At 40.0% G+C, this 27,463-nt stretch overlaps 1 protein-coding gene across 1 annotated transcript; it reads right to left on the bottom strand.

The window, feature by feature from the left end:
- Positions 1–2,504: 2,504 nt before the first annotated feature.
- Positions 2,505–27,047, bottom strand: myom2b (myomesin 2b). The gene is made up of 39 exons (XM_088992696.1): positions 26,986–27,047; positions 25,457–25,560; positions 23,222–23,279; positions 22,927–23,081; positions 22,754–22,840; positions 21,927–22,015; positions 21,541–21,585; positions 21,189–21,353; positions 20,944–21,105; positions 20,479–20,620; positions 20,217–20,416; positions 20,027–20,080; positions 19,798–19,925; positions 19,451–19,634; positions 19,180–19,354; positions 18,951–19,072; positions 18,667–18,854; positions 17,977–18,103; positions 17,722–17,900; positions 15,925–16,039; positions 15,579–15,741; positions 15,382–15,488; positions 14,202–14,246; positions 13,750–13,886; positions 13,373–13,517; positions 12,700–12,762; positions 12,078–12,145; positions 10,789–10,902; positions 10,518–10,605; positions 10,196–10,234; positions 8,559–8,664; positions 7,815–7,881; positions 7,404–7,500; positions 7,135–7,171; positions 4,915–4,937; positions 4,774–4,829; positions 4,594–4,683; positions 2,911–3,036; positions 2,505–2,721 (listed from the first exon to the last, which is right to left on the bottom strand). The coding sequence occupies exons 2-39, from the start codon at positions 25,537–25,539 to the stop codon at positions 2,521–2,523; spliced, it is 4,230 nt and encodes a 1,409-aa protein (XP_088848822.1). The 5' UTR covers positions 25,540–25,560; positions 26,986–27,047; the 3' UTR covers positions 2,505–2,520.
- Positions 27,048–27,463: the final 416 nt, after the last annotated feature.

The raw sequence follows: 27,463 nt of genomic DNA, 5'->3' as shown, positions 1-27,463 counted from the left end.
TCCAAGCCGCGACAGTTCCACATATGCATCAGCGCTCTGCACTGACCCACATTTCTTCTTTTTGTTGGCTTTTCAAGCCATGCATCCATCCAGCTGCAGACTGTCCAACAGCACCGACCTTTCTGCTGAACAAAGCGGGGCTGTGATAATGCTGCCCATTACATGCACAAAAAAAGCACAATGGTCCTCGAGCTGTCCAGCGATTACAGTCAAATGGCACCGATATTCCTCCCAATCAAAAACAATACTGGCATATTTGTGCTGCCGAAAAGGCACAGCCACTGAGCACAGTCTCCTTGATGAATGTCGTGGCCAAAAATGCTTAAAAACAATCCGTATCCATTCCACACGAACCACAACAACACAAAGTGACAAAAAAACAACAACACAAAAACGTATGAGGCCTTGCTGACGGCTGCCTATACTTGGGCCCCATCTTGGACTTCTTTTATTTCCTGTTGGTAGTATATCAGCGATGGGCAATTTCTACAGGTGAATATTCCACAATGGCCCACAAATGATTGACTCTTTGTCGTCACTGTCTGCATCTAATAGGTTGTTCATTTTTTGGGTGTGTTGGTTAAAATTTGAAATATAGGTAACGAAATGGGCCAATTTGGATCGTTCGTGCAACAGCCTGCTTAGGCAAAAAAGGATTATCAATACTGACGAGGTGACACTGGTGGAAGTGGGGCAATCAAGCCAGTCGTTAGTCAGAACGATAGGAACAATCAGTGGAGCTGCAGGGAGTAGCTGCTCCCCCCAACCAACCAACAGAGTCCGGCACCGCCATGTCTGGATAGTAGGGATATATATATATATATATATAGGGCCTAAACTACCAGTAAGACTTTAGTTTGCTGACAAAGTTTCTTGGATAAGAAGCGAAATGTCCGACACCTTCAAAGAAGTACAGATGACGGCTGAATCGAAATGGGCCGAAGAAGTCTGATTTTTTTCATAGACCATGTCACTTATGGGTTACTGTCAGGTTATACCGTCAGTTTCAACAAACATGACAAAATAAGTACACGTTTTTAATTGTAGACTGCCTCTTGATTGGCCCTTTTGGCTACGCCCTCTATTTTATGTATATCACTCTATACAGTTTCAGTGTAGCTGTCTCTGTCATACTAGTTTTGATTTAAAGATTTTGACAATGAATGATTCGCTCAGTCAAAGCTGAGCATTATAACCCAGTTTTTGAAAAAGCTCTCATTAAAAGGAGACTTAACACAAACTGTCATTGTGTCCCAGATATTTTCAGATGTCACTGTACAGACAGGTGGTAAACTGTATTTGCAGATGACAGGCTTGAACAGGTAAGCGGTTCTTCAGCATTTCTTCCACTGCCCACATTAACAAGTCCTTGTGAATAGCAAAGTGAGGTCATGACAAAGTGTAAAAATGCATCTTCATCGGTGAAGCAGAGGTGGCCAACACACTTTGACACATTGAAGACAAAGTTATGCATCAACCACCTGAGATGCTCCATGTATAAAACATGTCTGATGATTGTGAGTGCAAGCCAAGCGATTGATCCTGTGCACAGTCAGCCCTCCCTGTGAACAATGTGGAGTCAGCGTGCCTTCACTTGGGGCCACAATTGGATTTGGCCCATCTTAAAAGTACTGGTCAGAAGTTTTGTTAGGGGCACATATTAGAAAGAGCTGCTGTGGAGGCAGCCACACAGGGGGCGCCATCTTGAAGAAAAAAAAACGACACTTGTAAATATGGTTTAGTACAATATATCAATATGCCTTTCTTGATACTTGCACTATGTACAGTTTTTTATGAAACGGTTTTGCACATTTACATTTGCACAATATACAGTTGTCATTTTAATTTTGTTATGCTTAGAATATCTTGTTTTCTATCCTTTTACCCCCCATCCCCTTTCAAATTGCTGCTGTGGACTGCAAATTTCCCCATTATGGGACGAATAAAGGTTTTCTGATTCTGATTCTGATATTAGGAAATTGAAAGACTATTTGAAACCTTTTGACCCTTTTGAAGTGTGAGCTGGGACTGTTTGCAAGTTGAATCAAAACAGGAACACTTGGATTGAAGATTCAGTTTTATTCTGGTTGTTTTGAATTAAATGATGCTGTAACGTTATTTTTTGAGGGGTAGGGGGCATTGAATTTTTTTTTCCTATTTCGAAAAAACCCACACAAGCTTTATTTTCCATGGTCTTATTTTCTAAATTATCACTCAAACTACATTTAGACTGTGATTGGCTGGCAACCAATTCAAGGTGCCCCCTGCCTATTGACCGAAGACGGCTGGGATAGGCTCCAGCACCCCCCGCGACCCTTACGAGGAATAAGCGGTACAGAAAATGGATGGATGGATGGATGGATGGATGGATGGATGGATGGATGGATCGTATACATTTACAAGAAACTTTCCAACCGTCAAATGTATATCACAGCATTTATTGACTCTGTTTAATTTTGAAAAAATGTTTTGAATAAATATTAGCATCAGTTTGCCAATGTTAATTTATGTATTTACTTTTTACATGCTTCTTTCAGTAGGAGTGGGACTCTTCACTCCTCTTCCAGGTGCTGCCTTGGGAGGAGAGGGGCTTGGAGCCGAGGGGGCTGGTTGGGTCACCGTTTGAGGAATTTCAATGGGCATCCTGGGAGGGATAACTGTTTTAGCTGTCATGCTTGGATTTGCCTCTGGGATTTTTTCACCTTGGCGGTACACGCGGACCTGAAGAGTGGAGAAAAAATGAACACATGGTGAGTAAAAACAACAACATTTTTTACATTTTCTAGATGGCAGGTTCAAACAAGATTACATTGTGTATATCACAACCATAAATCACAAAATTTCACATCATTTGGCTCTAATGCCAAAATATTGGCTAAATCGAGTGATTTGCACTCCAGTAACACCCACCACAATATCCACGGATTCCCCTCCATATTTGTTCTGGACAATCATGGAATATTTGCCTGAATCCTCCATGGAAACGTCGCTTATTGTAAGACTTGCAAACTTGCCCTTGTCCAGAGAGACCACGTACTGAAACATGGAAACAAAATGTTGGCAATGTCAACTTGAAATATTTATTCTGCAGTTTAAAACAAAAGACTTAAAAATAAAACTAACAATAAAATACCATTCAACTGGATTTCTGGTGATATTCATACAAAGTCCACATCAATACACCGCTGTCAGATACCAACCCCGTTAATCCCATTCATAGTGTGTGCTATTGTGATGAGTTGAGAAATTCAGTTTCCTATGTACGTGTGTGTGCGTGTGCGTGTGTGTGCGTGTGTGTGTGCGTGTGTGTGTGTGTGTGTGTGTGCGTGCGTGTGTGTGTGTGTGTGTGTGTGTGTGTGTGTGTGTGTGTGTGTGTGTGTGTGTGTGTGTGTGTGTGTGTGTGTGTGTGTGTGTGTGTGTATGTTTCTGCAACCATCAATTATCTGATCCCCTTATTATATGATGTTCAGGGGTGGCTGGTGCTGGAGCCAATCACCACTATGTATGATCATCAGCGGGGAACACTCTGAATTTGTTGCCAGCTAATCGCAGGGCAGACTCAATTACTTGCATCCACAATCACAGTCTGTCTGTCTGTCTGCCTGTCTGTCTGTCTGTCTGTCTGTCTGTCTGTCTGTCTGTCTGTCTGTCTGTCTGTCTGTCTGTCTGCCTGCCTGTCTGTCTGCATGCCTGCCTGTCTGTCTGTCTGTCTGTCTGTCTGTCTGTCTGTCTGTCTGTCTGGCCGCCCGTCCGTCCGTCTAGCTCGATAGCTAGCTAGCCAACCATCCATCCATCTATCCATCCACCCAACTAGCTAGATGATAAGCTAGCTAGTATCCAGATATTTTCAAACTTCCAGATATTTTCAAACTTCGAACTGCTTTAGTAAACATGAAATGATTTATGGATTTGTGGATCTATCCTATGTACTGTAGATGTATTTTCCCATTTGTTTTCCCCTGTGCTTCGCTTCAAAGTTCTCGGTGGGAGCTGTGTTGAGGGGAGGTCCCCCTTGGGGTTTGGCAGACATCACCAAGGACACCAGTTCTTGTTTTAGATGCATTGTTCGCAGGTGAGGGAATGAATAAAGAAGAGGGCAAACTTTCAAAACATGCATTCCTCCCAGACCTTATTTGCTGTTTCTTTAAATTAAATCTTCAAAGGTGTCAGGAGCCAGTGGGATGCTGACAATGTAGAAGAATTACTGACTGACTGAGAAGACTCATTAGTTGTACAGTATAGTGGATGACTTCAGAAATGGTGTGTTTATTTTTGGTTTGTTTGAAGAAGCTGACACTGTTGACCTTACCTGCAAGTAGACCGTGGAGCCTGAAATGTATTCTCTTCTGATTGTTTTTCCACATCTTGTCATAAAATTATACACCCAGTGTGTGCTTGAAGATACAAAAACAGGATTGTCGTAGCCGATGTGAAATCGAAGAGCCCATAATGATATCTTCACGACAATAGACTGAAACCAAGTGTTTGAGTTGTTTAACAGACCGACACAAGGGCAAAGAAAGATGCCGCTTTGATGGTTGACAGGCAGCGCATGAGTTGAGCTCAAAAAGTTGAGCTCATTTAATAATTTACCTGATCATCACGATCAACTTGTATTCCGTTCTTTAGCCAGGAGACTTCAGGTTTGGGGTTCCCACAGACCGTGCACATCAAACTCAGTGTCTAGTGATATATTGTGAGGTTTTATTGTCGTTATATGACTAATACACTCAAACTGTGTTCACACCACCATCCTACACACTCAAACGTTACCTTCTTTTCCATAATAGTGACGACATCAGGCAGACCTCCAATCACCTTACCCCGATCTGGTACAAAACAAAACGTGTTGAGTAAAACAGCATTATTGTGTAAAAGACAGCACTTGAGCTGAATGAAAAGATGCACACTCACTCTTTTCGGCATACGCTAAAGCCCTAGAAACAAAAAACAAAAATATTTAGGCTCTTGATTTTACTTCAAGACAACACAAATTTCAATATCCTAACATAGAAAAGGAATCCTCGTGATTATATGTGGCCATGGTCAAATGACAACACGTATTTTTGTTCACCATCGGCTGTAAAATTTAACCAGATTGTTTTTATTCCAGAAAGTAAAAGTTGGTTGCATTTTGTTTCCCGCCATGGAAATTGGCCAAATTACATTTTCTGCTACAAACTTGTGTGAGAAATAGCGCTCAGATTGGATTGGATTGGATATGCCTTTATTAGTCTCACAGTGTAGAAATTTACATTTCACAGCAGCATAGTGATGAAAGGAATGAAAGTAGAAAAACAAAATACATGAGCTGCAGGAAAGATGGATCGCCACAGGATATTTTTGTCTAACAGCCAAACCACAATTAAAATGTGCTTCTCTCTGATATTTAAATGGGAAGCTGTTTTCCTTTTGGTAATAATTGCAAGAGGCCAATTAGTGCGACGGGTTTGGTCAGAGGTCAGCCTTGGAAACCAGATGGCTCTGCTCTCCATGTCCCATATTGACACTCAATAAGCAGCCAGCGGGGTGGCACTTGCTCCAGCGCTCAGGTAGAATCTTGCGCTTGAACGACCCCCAATTGTATGTTTATTCAAAAAGGGATTTGGTTGGTTTCCGTTGTGCTTTTGGTGCTTAATATTTTCACAGCATTTGTTTTTTCTAAATTGATCTCAAAACTACAGTGTGTCAGCTCTTGCTTGAATCTTTCGGGGTAATTTTTGAATAAAGCTCGATGATCTATCAAACAAAAATTGGTAAAGGACACGATGGAGTTTACTTTATTATTTTGATCATAGATCGTCGCCTTGTCACCTCCTACAGGCAAACAGAAGGCATGCGTATACAGTGGGACCTCGGTTTACGAACCCCTTGGCTTGGTTACATTTCTGAAAATTTTACCTTGGCATACGAACTATTTTTCGGGATACACACAGAGCTGCCACAATGAGTGAATGAGCCCGTGAATGAGCCCGTTCTCCAAACAAGGAAATGGCAGCGGACTTTTTTTGTCCTCTATTCCCCGCCCCCGGGGGATCGGGTTACAGACAGAGAAAGAGTGAGGCCATTCTCCAAAAAACAAAATGGCGTCTTCGGTTAAAGCCACGTGATTGGTCAAGAACCCAGCAGTGTGTGGGGGAAAAAACAAGCAAAATTGTGAGAAAATGGATAGAAAACAGTGAAATTCGGACCCATTTCAATTTTGATAGTTCAAAAGCAGAGTATAAATATCCCATCAATCAGGCTCCACAAATAACCCGCACACGTCATCTGTACACTTGATGCAAAAAGCTATTAACCCAGCTAAACAGATCACAATTGAAGAACTATATACAATTATCACAGAGAAAGCACCTACAAGGGATCATTGCTCAAGATGGTGAAAGAAACCTATGTTCCTCATCAAGTGTTTAATGCTAAGGAAACCAGACACTCCATTCCATCAAGCCATTAACGACCATAACAAAGGTAAATAAGTCACAGAGGACATGAAGGTATCTGGTGTAGGAGAAGAGGATGCACAAAACCGGGATAGATGGAGGACATTGATTCACTGTGGCGACCCCTGAGGGGAAAAGCCGAAAGGAAAAGAAGAACAAAGGTAAATAAAATGACTTTATTGTAAAGTACAGTTTATTTCTTTAATCATAATACTATAGCACATTTATTATACATAAAATAAGGTATATTTTTAAGGCTTAGAAAATTAGAAAGTAGAAAATTATGTTTTATGGGGACCTGGGAATGGATTATTCTCATTTTAATGGTTTCCTGTGGGAAATTAATTTTTGGGATACACACTTTTCGCCTTACACACTCTCTCTGGGAACCAATTAAGTTCGTTCTCTTATTATCATTTGGCTGACATTGAGGTTTTTTTCAAATTTGTTTTAATGTACCATTATTTATTTATTTATTTATTTATTTTGCCACTCTTTGTCATAACCTTGCTGCTTCATTGCAAGGAGTACATTTCCCTTTTTTCCATCACTGCTTTCCAAAAGTGTTTGACTTCTTTTCTCTTTTTTTAATCCGTAAATGTTGCCTTTAATCAAGCTCTCCATGAAGTTTAGCTTAACAAAATAACTTAATGATGATTGGAGGCGATGCAAAAGTATGGATTTAAAGACTTACTTGAGTTTCTGGAACTCGGCATATGCGTTGTCATAAACTGTAAGAGACAAAGACTGAGCTTTATCACTTAAAAGTTAAATAGCATAACACTCAGCCCTCATGTGTTCTTCTACAACAACTCGACTTCATTTATTTCCACTTTAACCATTTCATGCACTCTGCACTCTGTAATCTGATCATCTGAGAAGATGTCCACTGTTCATTCATCTTGACAAACTTTTTCAAAATTACCATGCACAAATGTTTTATTAATGACGGAAATGACTGACCTTCACCGCTAAGGTCCAGCGTTTTCTTGTGTGAGTCTTCAGGGTCGGTGATCACGATGGAGTATTTCCCTTTATCCCTTTCAGTTGGCTCAATCACCTTTACATCACGAAGATCATTTAGCCACTTGTCAATGCTAAACCCGTCATTTCATCAGAGTCCGGCTATTAAATTATACATGCATGCCTATAACGCACGTTTATTTCATCAGAAAGGCAATTACAATGATGACACTCGCTGGCACAGTTAAAAACTAAATAAAAGAAGATGACATTCAGTTAATTGACTTAATGTGCACTATGTTTTTTTTAATTCACAGGTAATTACTGATATATTTTAAATCAGGTTAGTCTTTAAGAGGTCACCTTTCTGTCACAACTGGATGCATTGACATATACAAAAAAATGAAATACCTCCATTGTTGCCATTGCAGGCGTTCCTCCGATCACAATCTTGTCACTGTGGCAGAGTTTGTTGTCACTGTTGAGAGGGAGATTATTAGGCTGCGTACATGTTTGCAATTATTGTCAATATAAGAATGCATCCTGCATACTTTTGAGGTAATGGAAAATCATGTTTACACGCCGGCCGAATGTTACGCCAAGGGAGACCAGTCCCTCTTTTTCTTGCTATCTGTCACTCGCTCTCATGTGCATTTGCAGAAGGCGTGAACAGAGGTTACAAATCTCATCTCCGTAATTTGCGTTCTATGAATAATTAAATAACCTCAAAAGCCTCCGCTAACCCTTTCACACCCGTCTGCCTTTGCTCCCTCTTTATTCTTTCCCCTCAAGCCTTTTCCCTGCATGTTGTCTTTACACCCGTTTGCGCATTTATCTCTCCCGGGCCCCATGGAGTGTTTTTAAGTGGAGAAATGTCTGCGCCTCTTCATGGAAAATAATAGTGTGGTTTTTTTTGTATCAAAACAGGCCAATTTTGCTACAATAACACGGATAATGAAAGGACTTGCAACAGCTGTCCCAGAGCGTGTTGTTTTTGCTTTGACTTGAGGTGAGAATCCAAGTAACGTCCTTTGCGGTCCTTACCACTTAGCACGCTCTGTTTTCATTCTTTTTACCATAGACGTAAAGCAGTAATTGTAGCGGTAGACATAGTGGTAAGTTGTTTTTTTTTTTTCACTAAAAATGTTACCTTACCCATGGTACCAGACAATGTTCATCTCTGGAGTGTAATACTTCATGGGACACTGCAGCTGAATGCCGGTGGCTGTGCACTGGATCACCAGCTCGTGCGCACTCACCCCTGAGGGTGATGATAGAGGTGGGAGAGATTTGCGCACAGGTCATTTTGGAAAATCACACAGCCACTTTTGGAGTGGTGACAGTCACCAGACACCTTTCCCCAACATCAGACGAGTGTAATTTAGTTTCGGTCAACACGCATGAGGAGCTGCATGACTAAAGGATTATATTTCTTTGTATCACTCTCTCGTTCTCTTGACCCTCAGATGAAGCATTAGTATGAGTATTTATTATATACTTGCGGGCTATAGATTATAAAAAACTTTCCAAAGATATCGATGAGAAGGTTTCTTCAGCCGTCATCTGTACAAAAGTGAAGGTTTCGGACGTTTCGCCTCCTATCCAAGAGGCTTCGTCAGCGAACTAAAGTCTGACTGGTCGTATCGGCCCCATTTATATATCCCTAATGTCCAGACATGGTGGCGCCGGACACAGCTATGATAGGTCCCTACTCTCAGGTTGGGGGGGGGCAAGGGACCCCTCCCTGTGGCCCCACTGATTGTTCCTACATTCCTGACTAACGACTGGCCTATTACCCCCACTCCCCCCGGTATCACCTCATCAGCATAACGACCCTCATCAGCATTGCGAAAGTTGCCTAACCTGTTTTGCCTAAGCAGGCTATTGTATGAACGATCCAAATTGAACCTCACCCCACCAGACCGGTTTAATGAAGGATTTTGTTGTTTTATAAGAATCGCCTCTTTTACCCCCCTTTCAAACCATCTATGTTCTTTCGCTAAGATTTTAACCTCATTGTCGTCAAATGAGTGGTTGCTAGCTTTTAGGTGCAAATGTACTGCCGATTGAGGCCCACTAGTATTATCCCTGCGATGTTGATAAAGTCTTTTTTTGAGAATTTGTTGAGTCTCCCCAATGTACTGCTCTTTACAATTTTCATTCTTACAATGTATGGAATAAACTACATTACTTTGTTTTTCATTTGGTAGCCTATCTTTTGGATGCACTAATTTTTGCCTTAACGTGTTTATCGGTTTGAAATAAGTAGGAATTTTATGTTGCCAAAGGACTCTTTGTAATTTTTCAGAAAGTCCTGCAATGTACGGTACTGCTACTCCTCTCCTTTCTGAATCTTGAGAATTATTGGTTTCGTTCGCTAATACTTTTGTACAGATGACGGCTGAAGAAACCTTCTCATCGATGGACCACTCCTGTACGACTGAGAGCTTACACAGACGTTTTCCAAAGATATGTTTTCAGTTTTACGCTCAATTTCAATAGAGGGTGTCATTAAACAGATGAAGCATGATCAGAGAAGGCATAATACTATTTCTGACACCATTGCTTCTTACAGCACAGTAATTTGTTTACACACACAGACACACACACACAGACACACACACACATCACCGTCTGACATATAAATTAGTCTTCTCGGATTGAATTGGTTTTATAATCGTGAGAAGACAAAATTGGAATCACATTTCAAATGTCAATTAATTGCCCAGCCTTACACCATAAATTACGTTCGTGCAATGTTGTGTGTGTGTGTGAAAGAGGAAGACACCTACCAGCCAGTCGGGTGATCTGGTTTATGGCCTCTTCAAAAACTAAAGAATAATACGAAGCAGAGCAGATGTGAAATACATAGTAATTCTGTAAAGTATATAGTATTTCTTGGAAGAGAATGCAAGCCTGTGTAAAAACAAGCTGCCGCATATTCTGATCACCTTTCAGTAATAGCCTTACACGATTTGACAAGTTGTGGTATTTACATAGCATTCTCTGTCCTTCGCCCAGGTTTTAATGAGAAAACCGGATTTCCCTGATTTTGTGATTCACTATTGATTTTTGCCCCATCAATCAATTCCATCAGTATTACAGTTTGTTTACCTTTTCCTGAAACATCAATTTGGCTTATATCCTTTCCTCTATCATCGCTGATGGTGGCCTTGTAAACCCCGGAGGTTTTCAGAGAAAACTGGAGAAAAGATGCGGGGGGGAAATTATCAGCAATCACGTGTGTGACCAATTTCTAAATGTCAAAACCTCTTTGCTGTTTTCTTCTATGCCGCATCATATTGACGCAAATACTAATAGTAATATATATATATATATATATATATATATATATATATATATCAACAGTACAAAAACAAGTTACCAGTTTAATTTCCAGTTTACTGACTCCTGATGCCAGGTCAGGCTTTACGTCGGGAATTATTTCTGCGTCTTCTCTAAACCAGTGGAACTCGGAGTCATTCTTCAAGTTGCCGACCTACAATGAACACCCAGCATAGACAGTTTAGCGAGATAGATAAATACATACTTAAATACACATTTCAATGAATAAATGAATACATGAATCAATATCGGCAGTAAACTGTTTTTTGTGTGACAAAAATGTTTTTTTTAGAAATAACGTAAGACAATAGTTACAACACACAATTGTGGAACTTGAATGGCCGAAGTTCGTATCTACATTTAAACTTTGGATGAAATCACACGTCTAAAACGCTTATAGATGTTGACAAGCTTATATAGAATTCTGAGCAATCGCCATATCAGCATACAGGATGATGCAAGGATTTCACTGGAGCTGGTTTTACTGTCAAGTTGTTTCGCTCAGGCACAATATTCCTCTATATTTCATTGTACTCATTGTAATTCCTTTATATGGGAATTAGACTCATATGAGAATGATCAATTGATTTTCAACTCAATAATTGGCACTAAAACGGTAATCATAGCTATCGAAAGAACAGGGTTGGTCTCTTTTTTAAACACCTTTTAAATGTTTCACATCCTCTACTGCTTCCATGAAGCCATCTTTCTTTTTCACTTCTGATACCGGGTACATTATCTTCTTTTAGAGCAATTTAAAGCTTGCAACGTTAAACTCCCATTGAAAAGGTATCGTTGGGCAGAAGCAAGACCTTAATTCACTTATAAATTGGTTCCTAATGCCTTGAATGGGCCAATTTCATCCTGTGTAATTCATTGATAAGTGTGTCTTTAAGTGCACTATATGTTCATTAAGATTTCCTTTGGGATTTGATTTGGCTCTCCAGGATGGATAAAAGGCCATCTTTTTGCCTTACGGAGTTGTGTCCTGCAGTTAGCGCCCCGATGTAACATCATGCTCCCAAGTTAAGCAAAAGACAATGACCACATGTTTGCAGAATGGTGGCAGTTTGACAAGTAATAATGAGGGACTTGCAGATCGAGTTGCTCCTCACGTGGATGCATTCTTTCAAACTAAGTTTTTTTTTCCTCAACGTTCACAAAGGCAAAATCTCAGAAGGCTCATTTTGTTTAGTCTCTGCCTGGACGTAAACATTAAAGACTGTTATTTCCTGTGCCCGCTCCGTGCCGAATGGCTAATTAGAGATAAGTGAGCCTTCTGTTTGTTTCGAGTGCAAATGTTCAATAATTGAGTTTGGCTGCATTTACCTTGCACACTAGTGTGACTGAGCAGTCGTCTCCCACGTGAAGGGACAAGAAGTCGCTAAAGTGGGGGCCTGTTGGAGAGCAATGGGACGCAAAAACACAGATGAAGCGTCATTATGTTTAACTACTTGTGGACCTTTATTGCCCCAACTGCGGGAACAGACGTATGAATAATTCAGCAGTAATTTCACATCTTTGTGTGCAAACTTTTTCTCCAATATTGAAAATGTGGGCATCCATAAATGCTGGTCACGACATAAGCAATAATGGTACATTCTAATGAAAGCCACCGAGAGATCTATGAAATATAAGAATGATCCATTTTTTTCTTTTTTTTCTGCGGTGTAGAAAATGGTGACAGTATAATAGAAACACCTTTGGCGTTGGATCTCATTAGCAAACTATATGTGCTTAATACAGGCTGTGGCATACAATGAATAGTTTTACACAGAGTTAATTATGGCTCTGCTCTAAGCTTACATTTGAAGTCTTTGTATCCTGGTTTATTCTATTGAAATTAAATGAGTTAACCTTCCCCCGCCAAGCTAAATAGATTGCTGTCACCATTCATATATCTAAACAGCGTACATAGCTCAGAGAAAGTGTATAGTGTTGTGTTTCTTACCCTCCTTGACTCTGATGTATTCTCTCTTCTGGTATTCAGCCTCAGCCAGCGCAGCCTTGAAAGCTACAGATACACACAAAGGCACGCACACATACACACACGCAAAATATGTTCAATTAGCTGGCAGGAATCTGTATACATTCCTTTCATGTATAGAAATTTAGATCAGCGTTTCTCAAGCTTTATTTAGGCAAAACACATATATATTTCATAAGAAAAATTGTAAATACAGACCAAACCCAAGGTTCACTTATTATGCTGCCAAAATTAAGTTTATTACCCATCTAATGAATGTAACAGTGTTTAATTAATCATTCTGTCATTATATGTAAATGGTCCAGATAGATGAATCGAAATAGATGACAATAGAAATAACGAGAACATCTTGTTCTCAAACCCTTGAAAAGACCCATGATGAACTAGTGAGACACATTCCAGCCACCAGATGCTTTAAGAGGATAGTTTCTCAAGGCTGAAAAATATACATATAAAGTTTTCCAGGTTGTTGAAATGGTACGTAATTTATAGTTGGGTGTGGTATGGTTGCCACACATTTGACAGCGGAGAGAATGCATTGATTTTTTTTCCACAATTTTCGAAACACAAGGAAATCTATCATGTCGATTTACGCGCAATATGAGCTGCTTGTATTGAATCCGCAGACTTCTCTTACCATCTCCAATGAGCACCAGTGAGCTCTGTGCTTTGCCGCCGCCATCTATAATCTGGCAAGTGTATGTGCCTTCGTTTTTGTCAGTAAAGCTGTCCATGATCAACTCAATGACGCCCGTAGACACATCATGGCCCATCTTGATAGACTGCAAAGAGAGCGATTGAAAGAAAAAGTTGCTTTATTACTTACTTCTGAAACAATGTAATATTCTTGTGAAATTATTTCATGATTAGCTCTTGCAATCATTTTTTTATTTCGCATTCATACAAAATTCAGCTTATTGAGTCACACTTATTGTGCATTGTCCACAGAAAACTTCTTGCATGTTTTTGCTCTTTTTTTTCAAACTATTGCTGTAAACCAAAACAGTGTCTTACATCAGCTGGAGACATTTCCTTGTCGTTAACAAAGAATTTATAGGTGATGTTAGGGGAAATCTCTTCAGCATGCAGCCAGAACTTCATTCTGCCTCCTTCCAAAATGTTATAGGCCAACTCTGACTTCAGTGGGATGACTAGACAAAAGGACAACAGTTAAAAGGAGAAGGAGGGGTTGGGGCCATCCTTTCATTTTCTCTTTGGCATTTTGGCACCCGAGGAGAGCGTCGCTCAGCATTCAAAAGAGAGTAGAGGAGAGTGGAGTCAAAAGAGGTGCAGCAGTGAATTGTGGTTATATTGGTGATGCAAAAGCAGGTAATGGGTGTTTGGATCCAACAAAATATTTTTTTTCACAACTAAGGCACAAACGCAGAGAAGGGGTGGAGGACGGGCAAAAAATAAATTATTAAAGTAGATTTTTTTTAACGAAGGATTCAGCCAGAGGTACCTACTTGGGTGTCTGACATCATAGCTGTGTGCCACAAGCTTTTTCATTTCTGTAAAAAACACATAGACATTCATTATATCGTATTCCTTTCTGTGGTTTAAAACGCATCAAAATAAACAGTAATCTACCATTCTGTATGTATATGCTTTGCCGTTTGTTATATACAATCTATGAATTGTCTATAACAACAGAAGTCCAGGAACAGAACACCATTTGGGATCAGGTTCAGGGAATTTGGGGAAAGGGTGGGTGCATTACCTCCTAATCACACACTTGGAGGTCTCGCTCTAATTCCCCACAAGACCACATTGACCATAAGTCCCCGATCACAACAATGGAGCACTTCCCAGGGGAAGTGCTCAACAGCACACTCGTGAAGGACTCCAAAAAAGGTGGCTACTCCATACTACCATACTTGGTGCATTGGCATAAACAGTCAGGACTCATCACGCCCCCTGAAGGTGGCTTAAGGCTCTTCCACTGGCGTGAACTGCAACATACAGGCGCCAAGCCAGGGCGCACTCAGTATGCCCGCACCTGCTCAGTGCCTTTCACCTTGGCAACTCCAGAGTGGAAGAATGTCCAACACCTCTCAAGAGGACCCGAGCCCAAGCTGTTGTCAGAAGGCAAGCCTGACAGTATCTATGTGGAACTTCTCTGCCTCACACACCAGTTCAGGCTGCTTCCCTGCCAGTGTGGTGATAGTGCATTCCATTCGCTACAGCTAGTTTCCATCGCCGAGGATCAAACCGAGCAGGCATAATGTTTCAATCGACTTTCTGCCAGCAAATAAGCTTCACCTCCAAGACACTACTGTTGCTGCTAACTCAAGCCTGGCTGAGATGGGTTTACCAAATTGGGAAATATGCACAACGAGCCATGCACCTGATACAAAAATTATGATCTGACCCACATTTATGCCATGACTTAGATGAACTGTGTATGAAAATGTATTATACTATCATGAGAAAAGTGTCAGATAATTTAATGCAGAGTGAAGTATTAGAAAGAATTGCCATAGCAAAACTATCCTCTGGCAAACTACATCACAAATAAATATGGCAGACTCTTGAATTATCTAGTGTGAAAGTGCAATGTAATTTAACACATTCACTTCCATTCCCAAATGTATTCTGGAATTGAAAATATGACGTGGAGCAGGATAATACAAAAACACAACATACCATCAGGGTTGATTGAAACGCTGGAGGAAACTCCATCTGTGTTGGTGACGGAGACAGAGAATATCCCAAAGTCTTCTTTATCAGCATTCTTAAAGATCAGCTGGGTTCTGTACAGCAAGGCATTATTAGAGAGACATGGGCAATTAAACACCTGACAAATGAGTAACAGGTCTCAAAATGTGGTTATGTGATGTTACTTGTTGCCTTCGGTCTGAATCTCAATTCCTTTGGAAAAATCTGTTATTTCTTCGTAATCTTTCTTCCAGACAAACTGAGAGTCTGTATTCATTTGGCATGACTCAAATGTGAAAACAATGTCACCCGTCTTCTTATCCACACAGCAGGACACCTCTTGGGAGCCTACATCATACACAAAGAAAACTCAACCATCACCGGGAATAGTTTGACTGCACTGTCCTTATCTGACAACAGCACAGGACGTGGTTACATTTTTGTGGGGTTTTGCTTTGACAGTTTATTGTTTTTATTCTGAAATGTAAGAAAGTCCAAAGAAAAAAGACTGGAGGTTATTTAAAACCTGACCTGGCACAGCCTTGGCAGTGACAGGGTCGGAGATCATTGATGCCATGCCTACACCTGAATCATTAACAGCACGCACCCTGATGTCATAGATGCAGCACTCTTCCAGACCTGTGACCTGGGAAACAAACAAAAAAAAATTCTTGGGATGGCTTTTTTGTTTTTGAAGATTTGAACACACGCACAACAAGACGTGCACGCACACACAAACACACACGCACGCACACACATGCTTTCTGGCAGTGACGTGCGGTGAGGTTCATGGCTGGTGAGGCACTGACGTCATTACAGTCAGATTTACAAACATATGAACGCTACAGAGTAGCTTATTCACCATTTGATTGGCAACGGTTAACGTGTGTTGTTTAAAATGTCTTGTCCGTATTCTTTATATAAACTGTAGCATAGACAAAAAGAATTAAAAAAACATTATCGTGTTATCTTCACTTATAAATGAAGTCAAAGTCTGTCTCAATGAGATCACTGCCAGTGAAGAAAGTCGTCCTTGATCAGTCCAGTTCCGACTGTATGTTTTCAGTCTTTTGTGCTGAGAATCTGTAATCACCAGCGCCCCCTGTCATGAGGCAGGAGAACTGTGTGCCTCACCTATGCACACAGTTTTTATCAAAATAAAATAAAATAAACACTGTAGTACAGTGTTTATAATGTACAGTGACTTTACATTATATAAACCAGCTAAACTGTAGAAATTGAGTTCATATACCAAAAGTTTTTGAACACTTTAATAGCGATATGCATAGGGACAGCAATGCGGCCTCACTGCAGACCAAGCCAGCATAGTTCGCATAGTGATTGCGCAATCCATGGTGAGGCTCAGCCGGCTGGTGCCTCACCGCTCGTCTCTACCTAGTATTTGAACGGTAAATGTGAAAATTCTGTGATTTTGAAAAAAAAATCCAAAAATGGTGCAGTTAAATGGAAAATAATTTTAAGTACAAATCACTTCATAAATATAACTGTTTAATTTATTTTTCATTTGATATTTCCATGATGACAGGTGAGGCCGTGCCTCACCTGCCTCCACTGACTGCACGTCACTGCTTTCTGGGATCATCACTTCTGGGGACCACACTTTCTTAAACGTTTTTTTTTTACGTTTTCTTTATGGGGACCAGATGTTTTGTCCCCATACGTCAAATGGTCCCCAGGATGTAACTGTGTAAACATGTTTTGTCCCCATAACCACATATAAACGAGAGCGCGCGTGTACACACACACACACACACACACACACACACAAACCGAATTTTCACAATATGTACACAACTAAGAAAAATGATGCATTACTATGCTACACAGTACATATGCCGTACTGCGTTTAATAGATCATTATTGTTCTATGACAGTTACTCAGTAAGTGCAGGGAGTGAGGGGTTGGGGCGGTCAGAACCAACATGCAATTGCCTATTTTGTGCACTAGATAGCAGTGTGACACATGTAAATGCCAAATTATTGATGCACAATCAGTAATCGCAAAAATAACGTATAATAAGCATAAACTCCAGCATGCCTGACACCTCCTTGATGATAAGCCGATTAGAAAATGGATGGGTGGATAGATGCACATATCAAGACTAAGAGAATATTCATAGTATTTTGTTGCAATCATTCACATCTAGTTAAATACTGTCATAGACGGAGAAGAAATAAATTAAAGTAATAAATAATAATAAATAAAGATTATAGACAACGTAGTAAAATCTCATTATGGTTACTTCCGAAAGCAGGTTCAAAATCAACAAAAATAGATACAAAAATAGTAGATTACAAGCATTTTACCTTAAGGAAGCATTGATTGGTGGCTGTTTCATTTGCTCTTGTCCATCCATTCGTGCCCTTCTTAGCATACTCCACAAAATAACCAGTGATTGGTCCAGAACCGGTGTAGAACGGTTTTTGCCATTCAAGAACCACAGAATGGTTTCTAGCCTCACAAAAAGTCAGATCATAAGCAGGACCTGTATCACAGCAAAAGAAAAAAAAAAGATTTACACAACAAAAATCATCACAGACAATTTATTTGCTGCCGCTAACCTGGCTGAGGCATTGTCCAGGCTTCACAAGTGTAGTCGGCTGAGAGATTGGATGCTGTTCCCAAGCCAACAAGATTGGCTGCATACACTTGGAACTGATACACTGCACCTTCTGTCAAACCCTCCACCTGTCAGTGAACACAGTGACATTGTCACAGGAATCAAATACGTTCTTGTCTTATACTGTAGATAGGAAAGTCACTCTCAACCCTCAAACATATTAGAATAAATATTATGTCATCAGGCATGCAAATGAACAGTTTTTGCTAGTAGTAAAGAAAAGGGCCATTTTTTTTTGGGGGGGGGGGGGACTGATCAAGTTTCATTCGCTATTACTTTAAAAAGGGTGGCCCGTTGGACGAGTGGTAAGCACGGCGATACTGCAGAGGTCGTGAGTTTAAGACACGGTCCAACCTCCGTGCGTGGACTTTGCATGATCCCTTTGGGCCCGCATGGGTTTTCTCTGGGTTCTCCGGTTTCCTCACATATTCTAAAAACATGCATGGCAGGCTGATTGAACACTAAATTGTCGCTCGGTGTGAGTGTGACAGTGACTGGTTGTTTCTCTATGTGTGCCCTGCGATTGGTTAGCAACCAATTCAGGGTGTCCCCCGTACCCGAAGACGGCTCGGATAGGCTCCAGCACCCCTAATAAGAATTACGCGGTCTGGAAAATGAATGGATGAATTACCTTAAAAAGTCTTTCAGTGATAGGTGGGATATTGGTCTCCCTCCACACTTCCGCTCCACACCGTCTCTTATCGACGTAATATTCCTTAATTGGTGCTCCTCCACAGTGAAGGGGCTTCTTCCAGTTCAAGACCATTGAATGTCCGTCACAGTCCACCAAAGCAATCTTATAAGGAGCAGAAGGCGTGGCTAGACAGAAGATTTAATCATGAATTCTAAAATGTCGGTGTATATCAAAAGGGAAGAATAAACTGCATTGTCATTTCAAAATGAGCAAATACTAACTGAGGGCAGCTTTGACAGTGAGAGGCGCAGACTCTTGGGACTCCTCACTGAGGCCAATCTCATTAATCGCCTGTACACGGAACACGTAGGTTTCTCCTGTCGTAAGACCGCTAACCACAAACCTGTCACAAAAACATCACATCGGTTTGCACACAGAATCTGATCAAAATCAAACAACTGTTAGAAGTGCAATACAGTGGACTGCCTGAGATATTTACTTTGAACATACTTAGTGCTCTTATGTGGTTTATGGTTGGCTGACGTCCAGTCTTTGGACCCCTTCACACACTGGTCGATATAGTAGCCAATCAGACTGTTGGGTTCTTTTGGAGGAGTCCACTGGATGACAACAGAGGTGTCGGTTTCCCGAGTTGCAATCACTTGACCGGGAGCTGAAGGCACACCTGATGACAAAGAATTAAAGCAACAGCATTAAATATGTCATCATATCAACTACAAGAGAGAAGATAAAACAGTTTACGCTGAATACAATTAACAACCTTTAAGTTCTTTGGTTTCAATAGGTCGACTTGGTTCCGATGGCTCACTGATTCCATACATGTTTGCGGAAATGACTCTGAATTTGTACTGTTTACCCTCTGACAGGTCAAACACAGCATAGCGAGGCGAGCGAATTGGGACCTGAGTGTTCACTCGCTGCCACGCTTCATCGTCCGCCATAGTCTGCAGTGAAAATAGATAACAAGAGATGCCCTTTCGGATTGTTTTCGGTCAATGCAATGCAATAATCATTTTCTTGAGCAGGATCAGACGTTAGATAGTATAAGTTACTAGTGGTCAATGATTAGCTTAGTTTTTTGTCAATATAAACAAATGATTCTCTCACCTTTTCGATGTAGTACCACATGGGAACCCTGCTGGACTTGGCTGGAGCTTTCCAACTTAGAACAATGTAAGTCCTGTCAGTTTCCGATGCACCAACCCCTGATGGAGGACCTGGAGGTTTTCCTTCATCTGTACACAAACATACAGTACATAACTGCACGTAAATTCACGAACAATAGCACAACCATCAATGTGCAACATGGAATTATACGGTACGTCACCGAACACACCTTCATCTTCATTATAGTAAGAGACAACGTCCAGCTTGCCTCCAAGATTTTTAGCTATATGGAATAGGTAAAAACATGACTTGATGACATGATCATTTCAGTATTGGCAAATTTAGCAGGAATTGATACTCTGACCATGGTTAATTAATTCTATGAGGCATTGATCTTAGCATTTCCAGTCCTTACTCACTGTGCAGCCTTTCAAATTCAGTCGGGTCCAATGCAGCGATGGGCTCAGACATGCGGGAAGGTTTACTGATTCCTTTGGCGTTGATGGCTCGGACCCGGAAGCAGTATGAATGTCCTTCAAACAGGCCGGCCACTGGATACTTACAGATCTTAAAGGGCTGGTCGTTGCATTGATTCCAGTTTTGGGTGCCAAATTCACATCTGAAATGAAAAGAAATCCTTAATCACAAAACAGAACAAGAGATGAATAAATGTGGTCATACTTGTCCACAAAATATCCCAGGATTGGACCCTCTGTCGTCGTATTGGGAGGCTTCCATGACACGATGACATAGTCTCTGTTGGCATCGTGAATTTTTATGTCCATTGGAGCACCAGGTGCATCAGAAACTGTGGGAGGACCATCTACGCAGCAGACATTGGTTTCATCATTTGCACATATGATTTGATAACAGTCAAAACATTCGGCAACTGGGATATGAACGTTCATTCTACTGTTTTGATGAGATTTCATTCAGTCTGGTCTCGTTCATCCCATTTTTTTTCTGTAACAAATGCAGCCAAACATGCCTTTAGGTGTCTTGCTTTGTATAATTGGAACAGAAAAGGGACCTTTCCATGCGTCAAATTATCCAAAATATCCGGAAAGCATAATATTGATAAAGACTTCAAAATCAGAATCAGAATACCTTTATTTGTCCCACTTTATGAGTTTGCTATCCCCTCACCTGCAACAGAGACAAATGCTCTGTGTTCAGCATTGCCTCCTTTCGTCACCATGCGCAGTGTATATGTGCCTTCATCATCTTTGTAGAGGTGAGGAAGTGTCAAGGTGCAGACTCCTCGCCCCGTTTCAATTTTGACCCATTTTGAATCAAACAAACGAGTGCCTGTAAAGGAGACATTGAGAAATGCCATTGAGTAAGTTTAAAAAAAAGCAACAATTATACAACACGGTATAGTAATCAATTACCGTCTCTGTACCACTGTGCTTCAGGTTGCAGGTTGGCCAGGTTGGGTTCAAGGTTCATCCTTGCAGTCAGCGTAGCCGAATCTCCTTCAGAAGCAAACACCGGGCCAAACGTGTCCGTAAACGTGATGTGGATTTTCGTGAATTGGATTTTTGGAAGCACTGAAACTAAGAAAAAAAAGATAGTTCGTAAAAAAATGTGTAAAATACAAAGAAAATACGCTGCGTTGACATTCTGTTTCTGATAATTATGAAACTGGGCTTCACTAACTTTAAGCTCATTGCTCAAATTTTCAAATGTCCATCCACTCCCATGACAACTTTGAATGAGTGAATAGTAATTTGTGACACATACCAAAAGGCATCCATCCATATGGACAAAACTCTTCCTTCTTGTACCCTACATGAGTAAACAAGTAAAATGAAATAAAAACAGATGTTTTTTCTTTCAAGTAATGGTGAACCAGTAATGCATAGCAATGTATGAAAAAAGGTGATTAGCTACAGATGTTTTATTGCTCAAAATGGCAACATTTCAAAAAGTAACATTTTCATGATTTTTCATACTAATGCATTTGCTATTCAATTTTGTGCATTGAAGTAAAAGTAATGACACATTAAAGACTGATATGGTATCCAAAACTGTAACCGGCAATACATTGTTTGAGCAAAATCAAGACTTAAAACGCAACAGACGTGTTGGCAGGCTAAATGCTGCTCATAAAACACTAGTTCACTTACTCTTCACAATAATGGAAGCCTGACTAGTTGCTTGTCCATGGATGTTACCAGCCATAACTGTGTAAAGGGCTGTGTCATCAGTTGAACATCTGCAAAAGAGCATGGACAAAATATAAACTTAAAATGTCAACTTGACCTCACCAGATCATGTTCTTGCTGACCTATTGACTTAATGACAGGTTGAACATGTGTTTCAGCTCTGATGTGACAGTGGCCTGAAGCCATTGTAATTTAGCAATATATAATAGCAGTATCATGTTGAGGCCCTACATGCAGCCAATATGATAATTATTTTGGCCTTGCGTCAGTATTTTATGGTTAACCTCCTTAAAAAAAGTAAAAATTATTAAAACATTAACATAAAACATCGTTGAGCTGCTCCAAGTGTGTGATCGTCTATGATAAACGTGTAATACAGAGTAGGACCTGAAGGTGATTCAACCGCAGGAATCTTTGAGGATCAAATAACACTGAGGTCAGCACTTCAACAGCTGAACTTCCCATTGGGGAAGGGAACAAATACATTATACCCCCTCCAATCCGGTCATTATGAGGTTTGGTCCAGAGACTGTCAGATGTACATATGACTTCAAGATGGCGGCGCAAGAGTGGCTGCCATTACACCAGCTCCTGTATTTTATTTTTCTACTTCTACCTTTCCTTTGCTCTTCCTTTTATAACATTGCTGCTGTGAAATGTAAATTTCTCCATTGTGAGACTAATAAATGCTCATATAATCTAATCAAATGTATATGCCTTCTACTAAACCCAGTCAACTCTTACCAGTTTTTGAAACCAAGTGATGGCATCATCCATATTGAATGTACCTTGGAATCTCCAGAGAGTGGACACCTCCTTTTGTTTCGACAAGATACTTTCCAGAGGACATGTCCAGGATTATACCATTTTTATACCTATACGTCAAAAGAATGATAGAACATGCTAACTTTAGAGGGATTTTAGATTCGGACTACAGATGTAAGTTTTTTTTTCACCTTACCATTTCACAATCGGCAGTGGATAGCCTTCCACGGTACAAAAAAGGTTGATTGGAGTGTTTTCAAAGACGGTGTGAGACCTGAGTCGGACCAGGAAGGATGGGCCCCTGATCATTGGCTCCTCTCGCACATACTTCTGTGGCATCTTCATATTCAACTGAATAGAAAATCAAGAATGTCCATACGTGATGGACAAACCATACTGCAGTTTTTTTTTTTTTTTTTTTTTTTTTGGGGGGGGGGGCGTATTACAGTTTAGAAATAATTTTTACAAACAAGAGGTGAGAAACTTCTTACCACTTCTTGGATGTGGGCCCGTGTTTTGTATTCATATCTATCCACCATCTCCTCTGAGCTAAACAATAGACATAGTGACATCACTTCAGAACAGATTTGCAATGTATCTTTTGCAACATTAGATGGGTTCCCTTCGGTTGTCAATTTCAAAATATAACACCAAGCCAAATAGTCCACAAAAAAAATATTTTATTGTATTTTGAGAAAAATCCATTTTACTCGATTTATTTACACCAAAATGTAACTTTTCCAATCCATTCTGCTACCTCGGAGGAAGAGTGTTGCAAAGTAATGGATAGATTATAGATGAATGGATACAATGCTCATTTATAATGATTCAAATCACATGCTGTCGTTTTGTGTTGCACTCCATAGAAAATGAGATCATGCTAGCATGCAAACATGCACCATGTGAAGTTACTGTTTATGCGAATTGTTAAAGATACAAATCCAGTTGCTGATCTTGCAGGGCAGCGTGTGACAATGTTAAAACCCTACTAAGCGACAAAATAAGACACAAGCAATATAAAGCATCGCCTTGCTAAGGACGCAATAAAGCTCTCCCTTGTCACTAATATATCCAGCTTCGCCCAACGATCTACAAGGTGATAAAATAAAGTTGTTTTTTTCTTTTATTACTGTTGAAAGAAAACTTTAGATATAATAGACGTGGGCTAAATGCAGCCAGTGACGTGTGTGCACCCAGTGCAGGCCGGAGAGACAGAGCTTCCCTGTCGGGAATTAAAAGGTGTGAAGAGTTACAAATACACAAATAAAAACAATCACATTATATGATTTGGGTTTTAATTCTCTGATTCTTTACATTGGTTTTCTTTTTCAATACAACAATGAGAACACTTTCTTCATCAAAACTAATAAAATAGGTGAACTTGCATATTTTGCTCAAATAATGACCGTGAAGAGAAGCACGACTGGAATGAGTCTTTAAATCGTAGTGCCTCAAGTGACGATATGCACAAGTCATAAACCTCACTGCATATAAATGAATGCAACGCAACTCTCTTGACTGCATATAAATGAATGCTCCGACACTCTCTTAACTATGTGCTTGCCTTTAAAAAAATGAGAATATGCAGCTCTTCCCCAGGGAGTGTTTTAATTTCCAAAAGTGGGAAGCTGTGTCTGTGATGCAAGATGTTGTCTAGACTGTTTTTTAATGCCGTTCAGCAAAAGTCCTTCCAGTGCCATTTATCAACTATAGAAGACAAAGTCTGATGTTTTGGGAAATTCACATGAAAGCATGCAGCAATAATCAAATATATTGGCAATCTGCAGTAATGCTGTCAAAACAAGAGCTGCTCAGCATTGCATACTAACAGAGTAAAAAAAGCTCGGAATCAAAGTTTTATCGAATGGCAAGTTAGTAAACATGCTGTGATGCACTAGGACAATTTCAAATTCACCCAAAAAATTTTATCCAAATTATTTTAAATTAACTATATTAGGATTTGCTTGTCATTAGAATTGTGTAAAATATAAATAAAGAAAATATATAAGTACACATTTTTTCTCCATATTATACATGCTACACTACCGGAGTCTTCTGGTCACGAAAACGACCTTGTATTTCAAATGTTTCTGAATTATTCAAGCTTGTGTATGTCTTAAACATAATAAAGAGCAGGGATTGTTGTTTTGTATCAGTTATAGTTCTATGAAAAATAGTACAATATGCATTCCCATTAGTTTGTTTTGGAAGGAATAAATGTGGCAATATGGAAAACAATAAAAATAATGATTTACAGATTTGAATGCAAGAACATTAGCTCTACGTGAGAAGCTAACACAACAGAGAAAATCAACATTTGACAGCTTGGAGCAATGCCATGCTACATAGGAGAAAGAGATTCACAAAAGAGAGAGAAAAGGGGAAGTCTTTTTTTAATAGGGAAGTGTAGTGAATCACAGAAAATAACAACAAACACAGGACACTAAACAGAGATTCAAGGCACAACGAATTCATGTGAGGGAATCAAAGAGCTCAAAGCAACACTTGATCTCCTTTTCTTCTTAATGCAAGCTGTCAGGGTGGACACAAGTATTCCCTCCCCAAAAAGTGGGCTTCCAGCGAGAATCTAAGCACGAAATGGGCAAACTATTCAAGCTCTGCTTAACTGTCGTGGTAACCACATTTCAGTGAAATTCCGTGGACTTGAATCGTAAACAACTTTGCTTTCGTGCCAATTATCATTCCAACCTGTAATTATCTTGTACCTGCTGTATTCTTTAACCACATATTGGCTCTGTTTATGGTGGTATTCATGGTTGTAATTCCCTTGCTTGATCAAGCCCCACATGGTGACGCGGCGGATCGTGACCTGTTGGCAAGACACACATATATATATATATATATATATATATATATATATATAGCGACAGTGTACTTATAACACGTGTCTCGTCGTTATCTGAAATAACACGCAGCACATTGAGCTGTTGTCATAAACGTTGACAACCCTGGGGGATTGTGGAAAACCATTTGGACATTTTTTGGGCCATGGCTGGAAAAGTGTAAGAAGTATGCTTGGCAAACATGGGCTTGCAGTAATGCTCAATATACAGTCCACTTACCGACCCCATTTGGTTTGCTTCACTGGTGGACAATTGCAGAACATCAGAATGATGCATATACGTTCCTCTTTCATGATATGAGCACAATTTTGGAGACCCCAAGTAACCAATGATCAGGTTATTGTGTTCTAAACAGGGATCGGTGTGTGAGATAAACAGCATAGAATTGTTCAATAAAATTCAGCATGTTGTAACGTTGTTACACTCACTTAGCATTCATGGACTGTCAATATAAATTATGTTCCTATAATCAAAAGGATAATTTTATCACGAGGGGTAATGGACAAATTATCCCAGTAAACCCCATTAATCCAATGTCATATTTCATGTGTATCCTGCATGATGCTTTATAGAGACACATTCAACCGCACAATGACAATGACTCAAGTGAACCACATATTCTGCTGACACTTGAACTGATTCTGATCCCTCAAACCGCTTCAGTGCTATTCAGGGTATGCCACTTTTGAAATACATCTGACCCTTTTTCCACATGTCTGAAATGTCATACAAATCTTACAGATGCCATGCATTCACCCATTTGAACTTTAAGTGTCTAGCATCATTCAATTCTGTCAATCAAGTATGCAGATCAAACAAAAGTCAATTCTAAATGTCATCTGAAAATGAGCAATATGAGGGAAATACTCAAGATCAGCAGTTTATCAAGTTAATATACCTGAAAACTTTGTTTGATTCTATGTGCCTTATTTATTCACTTCCATAATTGGCGGATTTTTAGAAAACAACAAACAAGACTGTTATGTTGGCGCATTGAAATTCAAGTAAACTAAAGGAAACATTGCATGTCCCTTCATCACCTCGAGCCAACACTATAAAAACGTGTCCAATGTGACACCTGAGCCTCTATCCCTGTAACTGTACACCTCAACAATTGTCAGCTAAAACTGTACAGACATGTGACCGTCCTACACTGGATCAAACAACATACATCCAAGGTTGAAATAACAAAATCCCATTAGGTTCAAATGGCATGACGGTATTTTAAGGTCTGAAACAATGTCTACATGATAGAAAAGCGGGAGTAAAGTTCCAAGATGTCCACATCTGCTTCTTTCCATGATGGAGGACGAATATATTACATTTCTGAATATGACAAAGACCACAAAAATAAATAAAGGATTAGAATGTTATGACAAAGCTTTTCTCACCCGTTGTGATTTCCTCAGTGGCGACTTCTGTTGTCAGCCTGAAACCACAGGGGGGCCTAAACCCTGCCCCAAGTAAACCTCCAGCGTCTCCAACGGACCCCCACCTGCCTCTCCCAGAGGCCTTAAATGGAGATAGAGGTAACTATATATAACCCGGATCCTTCAAGACTCAGAGCTACTCAAAACAGTTGTTTATTTAATTACTGCAGTTTGTTAGCATTTGTGGCATGTGAGTTTAAGAGCCCATGATCCATCCAAAGCTGTCATGCCCCATGTGGGCAATCCGAGAGATGCTGTTCTGTTTTTGACTATTCAATCAAAAAAACATGATAGAAGCTACATTACGAACCGAATCACACAGTTTATTGGACGCATATTTTTCAACAAAAAACAAGTGTTGTCTTTTTATTCTCATAAGTAAGTTTTTGTTAAAGAAATGTTAAAAACACTAAGTTAGACAGTCAAACAAGGTAAACAA

Source organism: Hippocampus bargibanti, linkage group LG03 (genome assembly GCF_051943395.1).
Source record: "Hippocampus bargibanti isolate YZ-2025 linkage group LG03, ASM5194339v1, whole genome shotgun sequence".
NCBI lineage: Eukaryota > Metazoa > Chordata > Actinopteri > Syngnathiformes > Syngnathidae > Hippocampus > Hippocampus bargibanti.
Note: the sequence above shows the minus strand (reverse complement) of the source record. Positions and strands in the feature narration are given on the sequence as shown.

Bases quoted from the DNA above. Each gene is read 5' to 3' on its own strand.
- myom2b (XM_088992696.1), bottom strand. From the start codon at position 25,539: ATGTGGGGCTTGATCAAGCAAGGGAATTACAACCATGAATACCACCAT. The intron at 19,073-19,179 runs GTATGTTCAAAG...TTTTTGTGACAG, and splicing joins AAACCACATAAGAGCACTAA to GTTTGTGGTTAGCGGTCTTA. The intron at 13,518-13,749 runs GTAAGACACTGT...CTCTCTTTGCAG, and splicing joins AGGAAATGTCTCCAGCTGAT to TCTATCAAGATGGGCCATGA.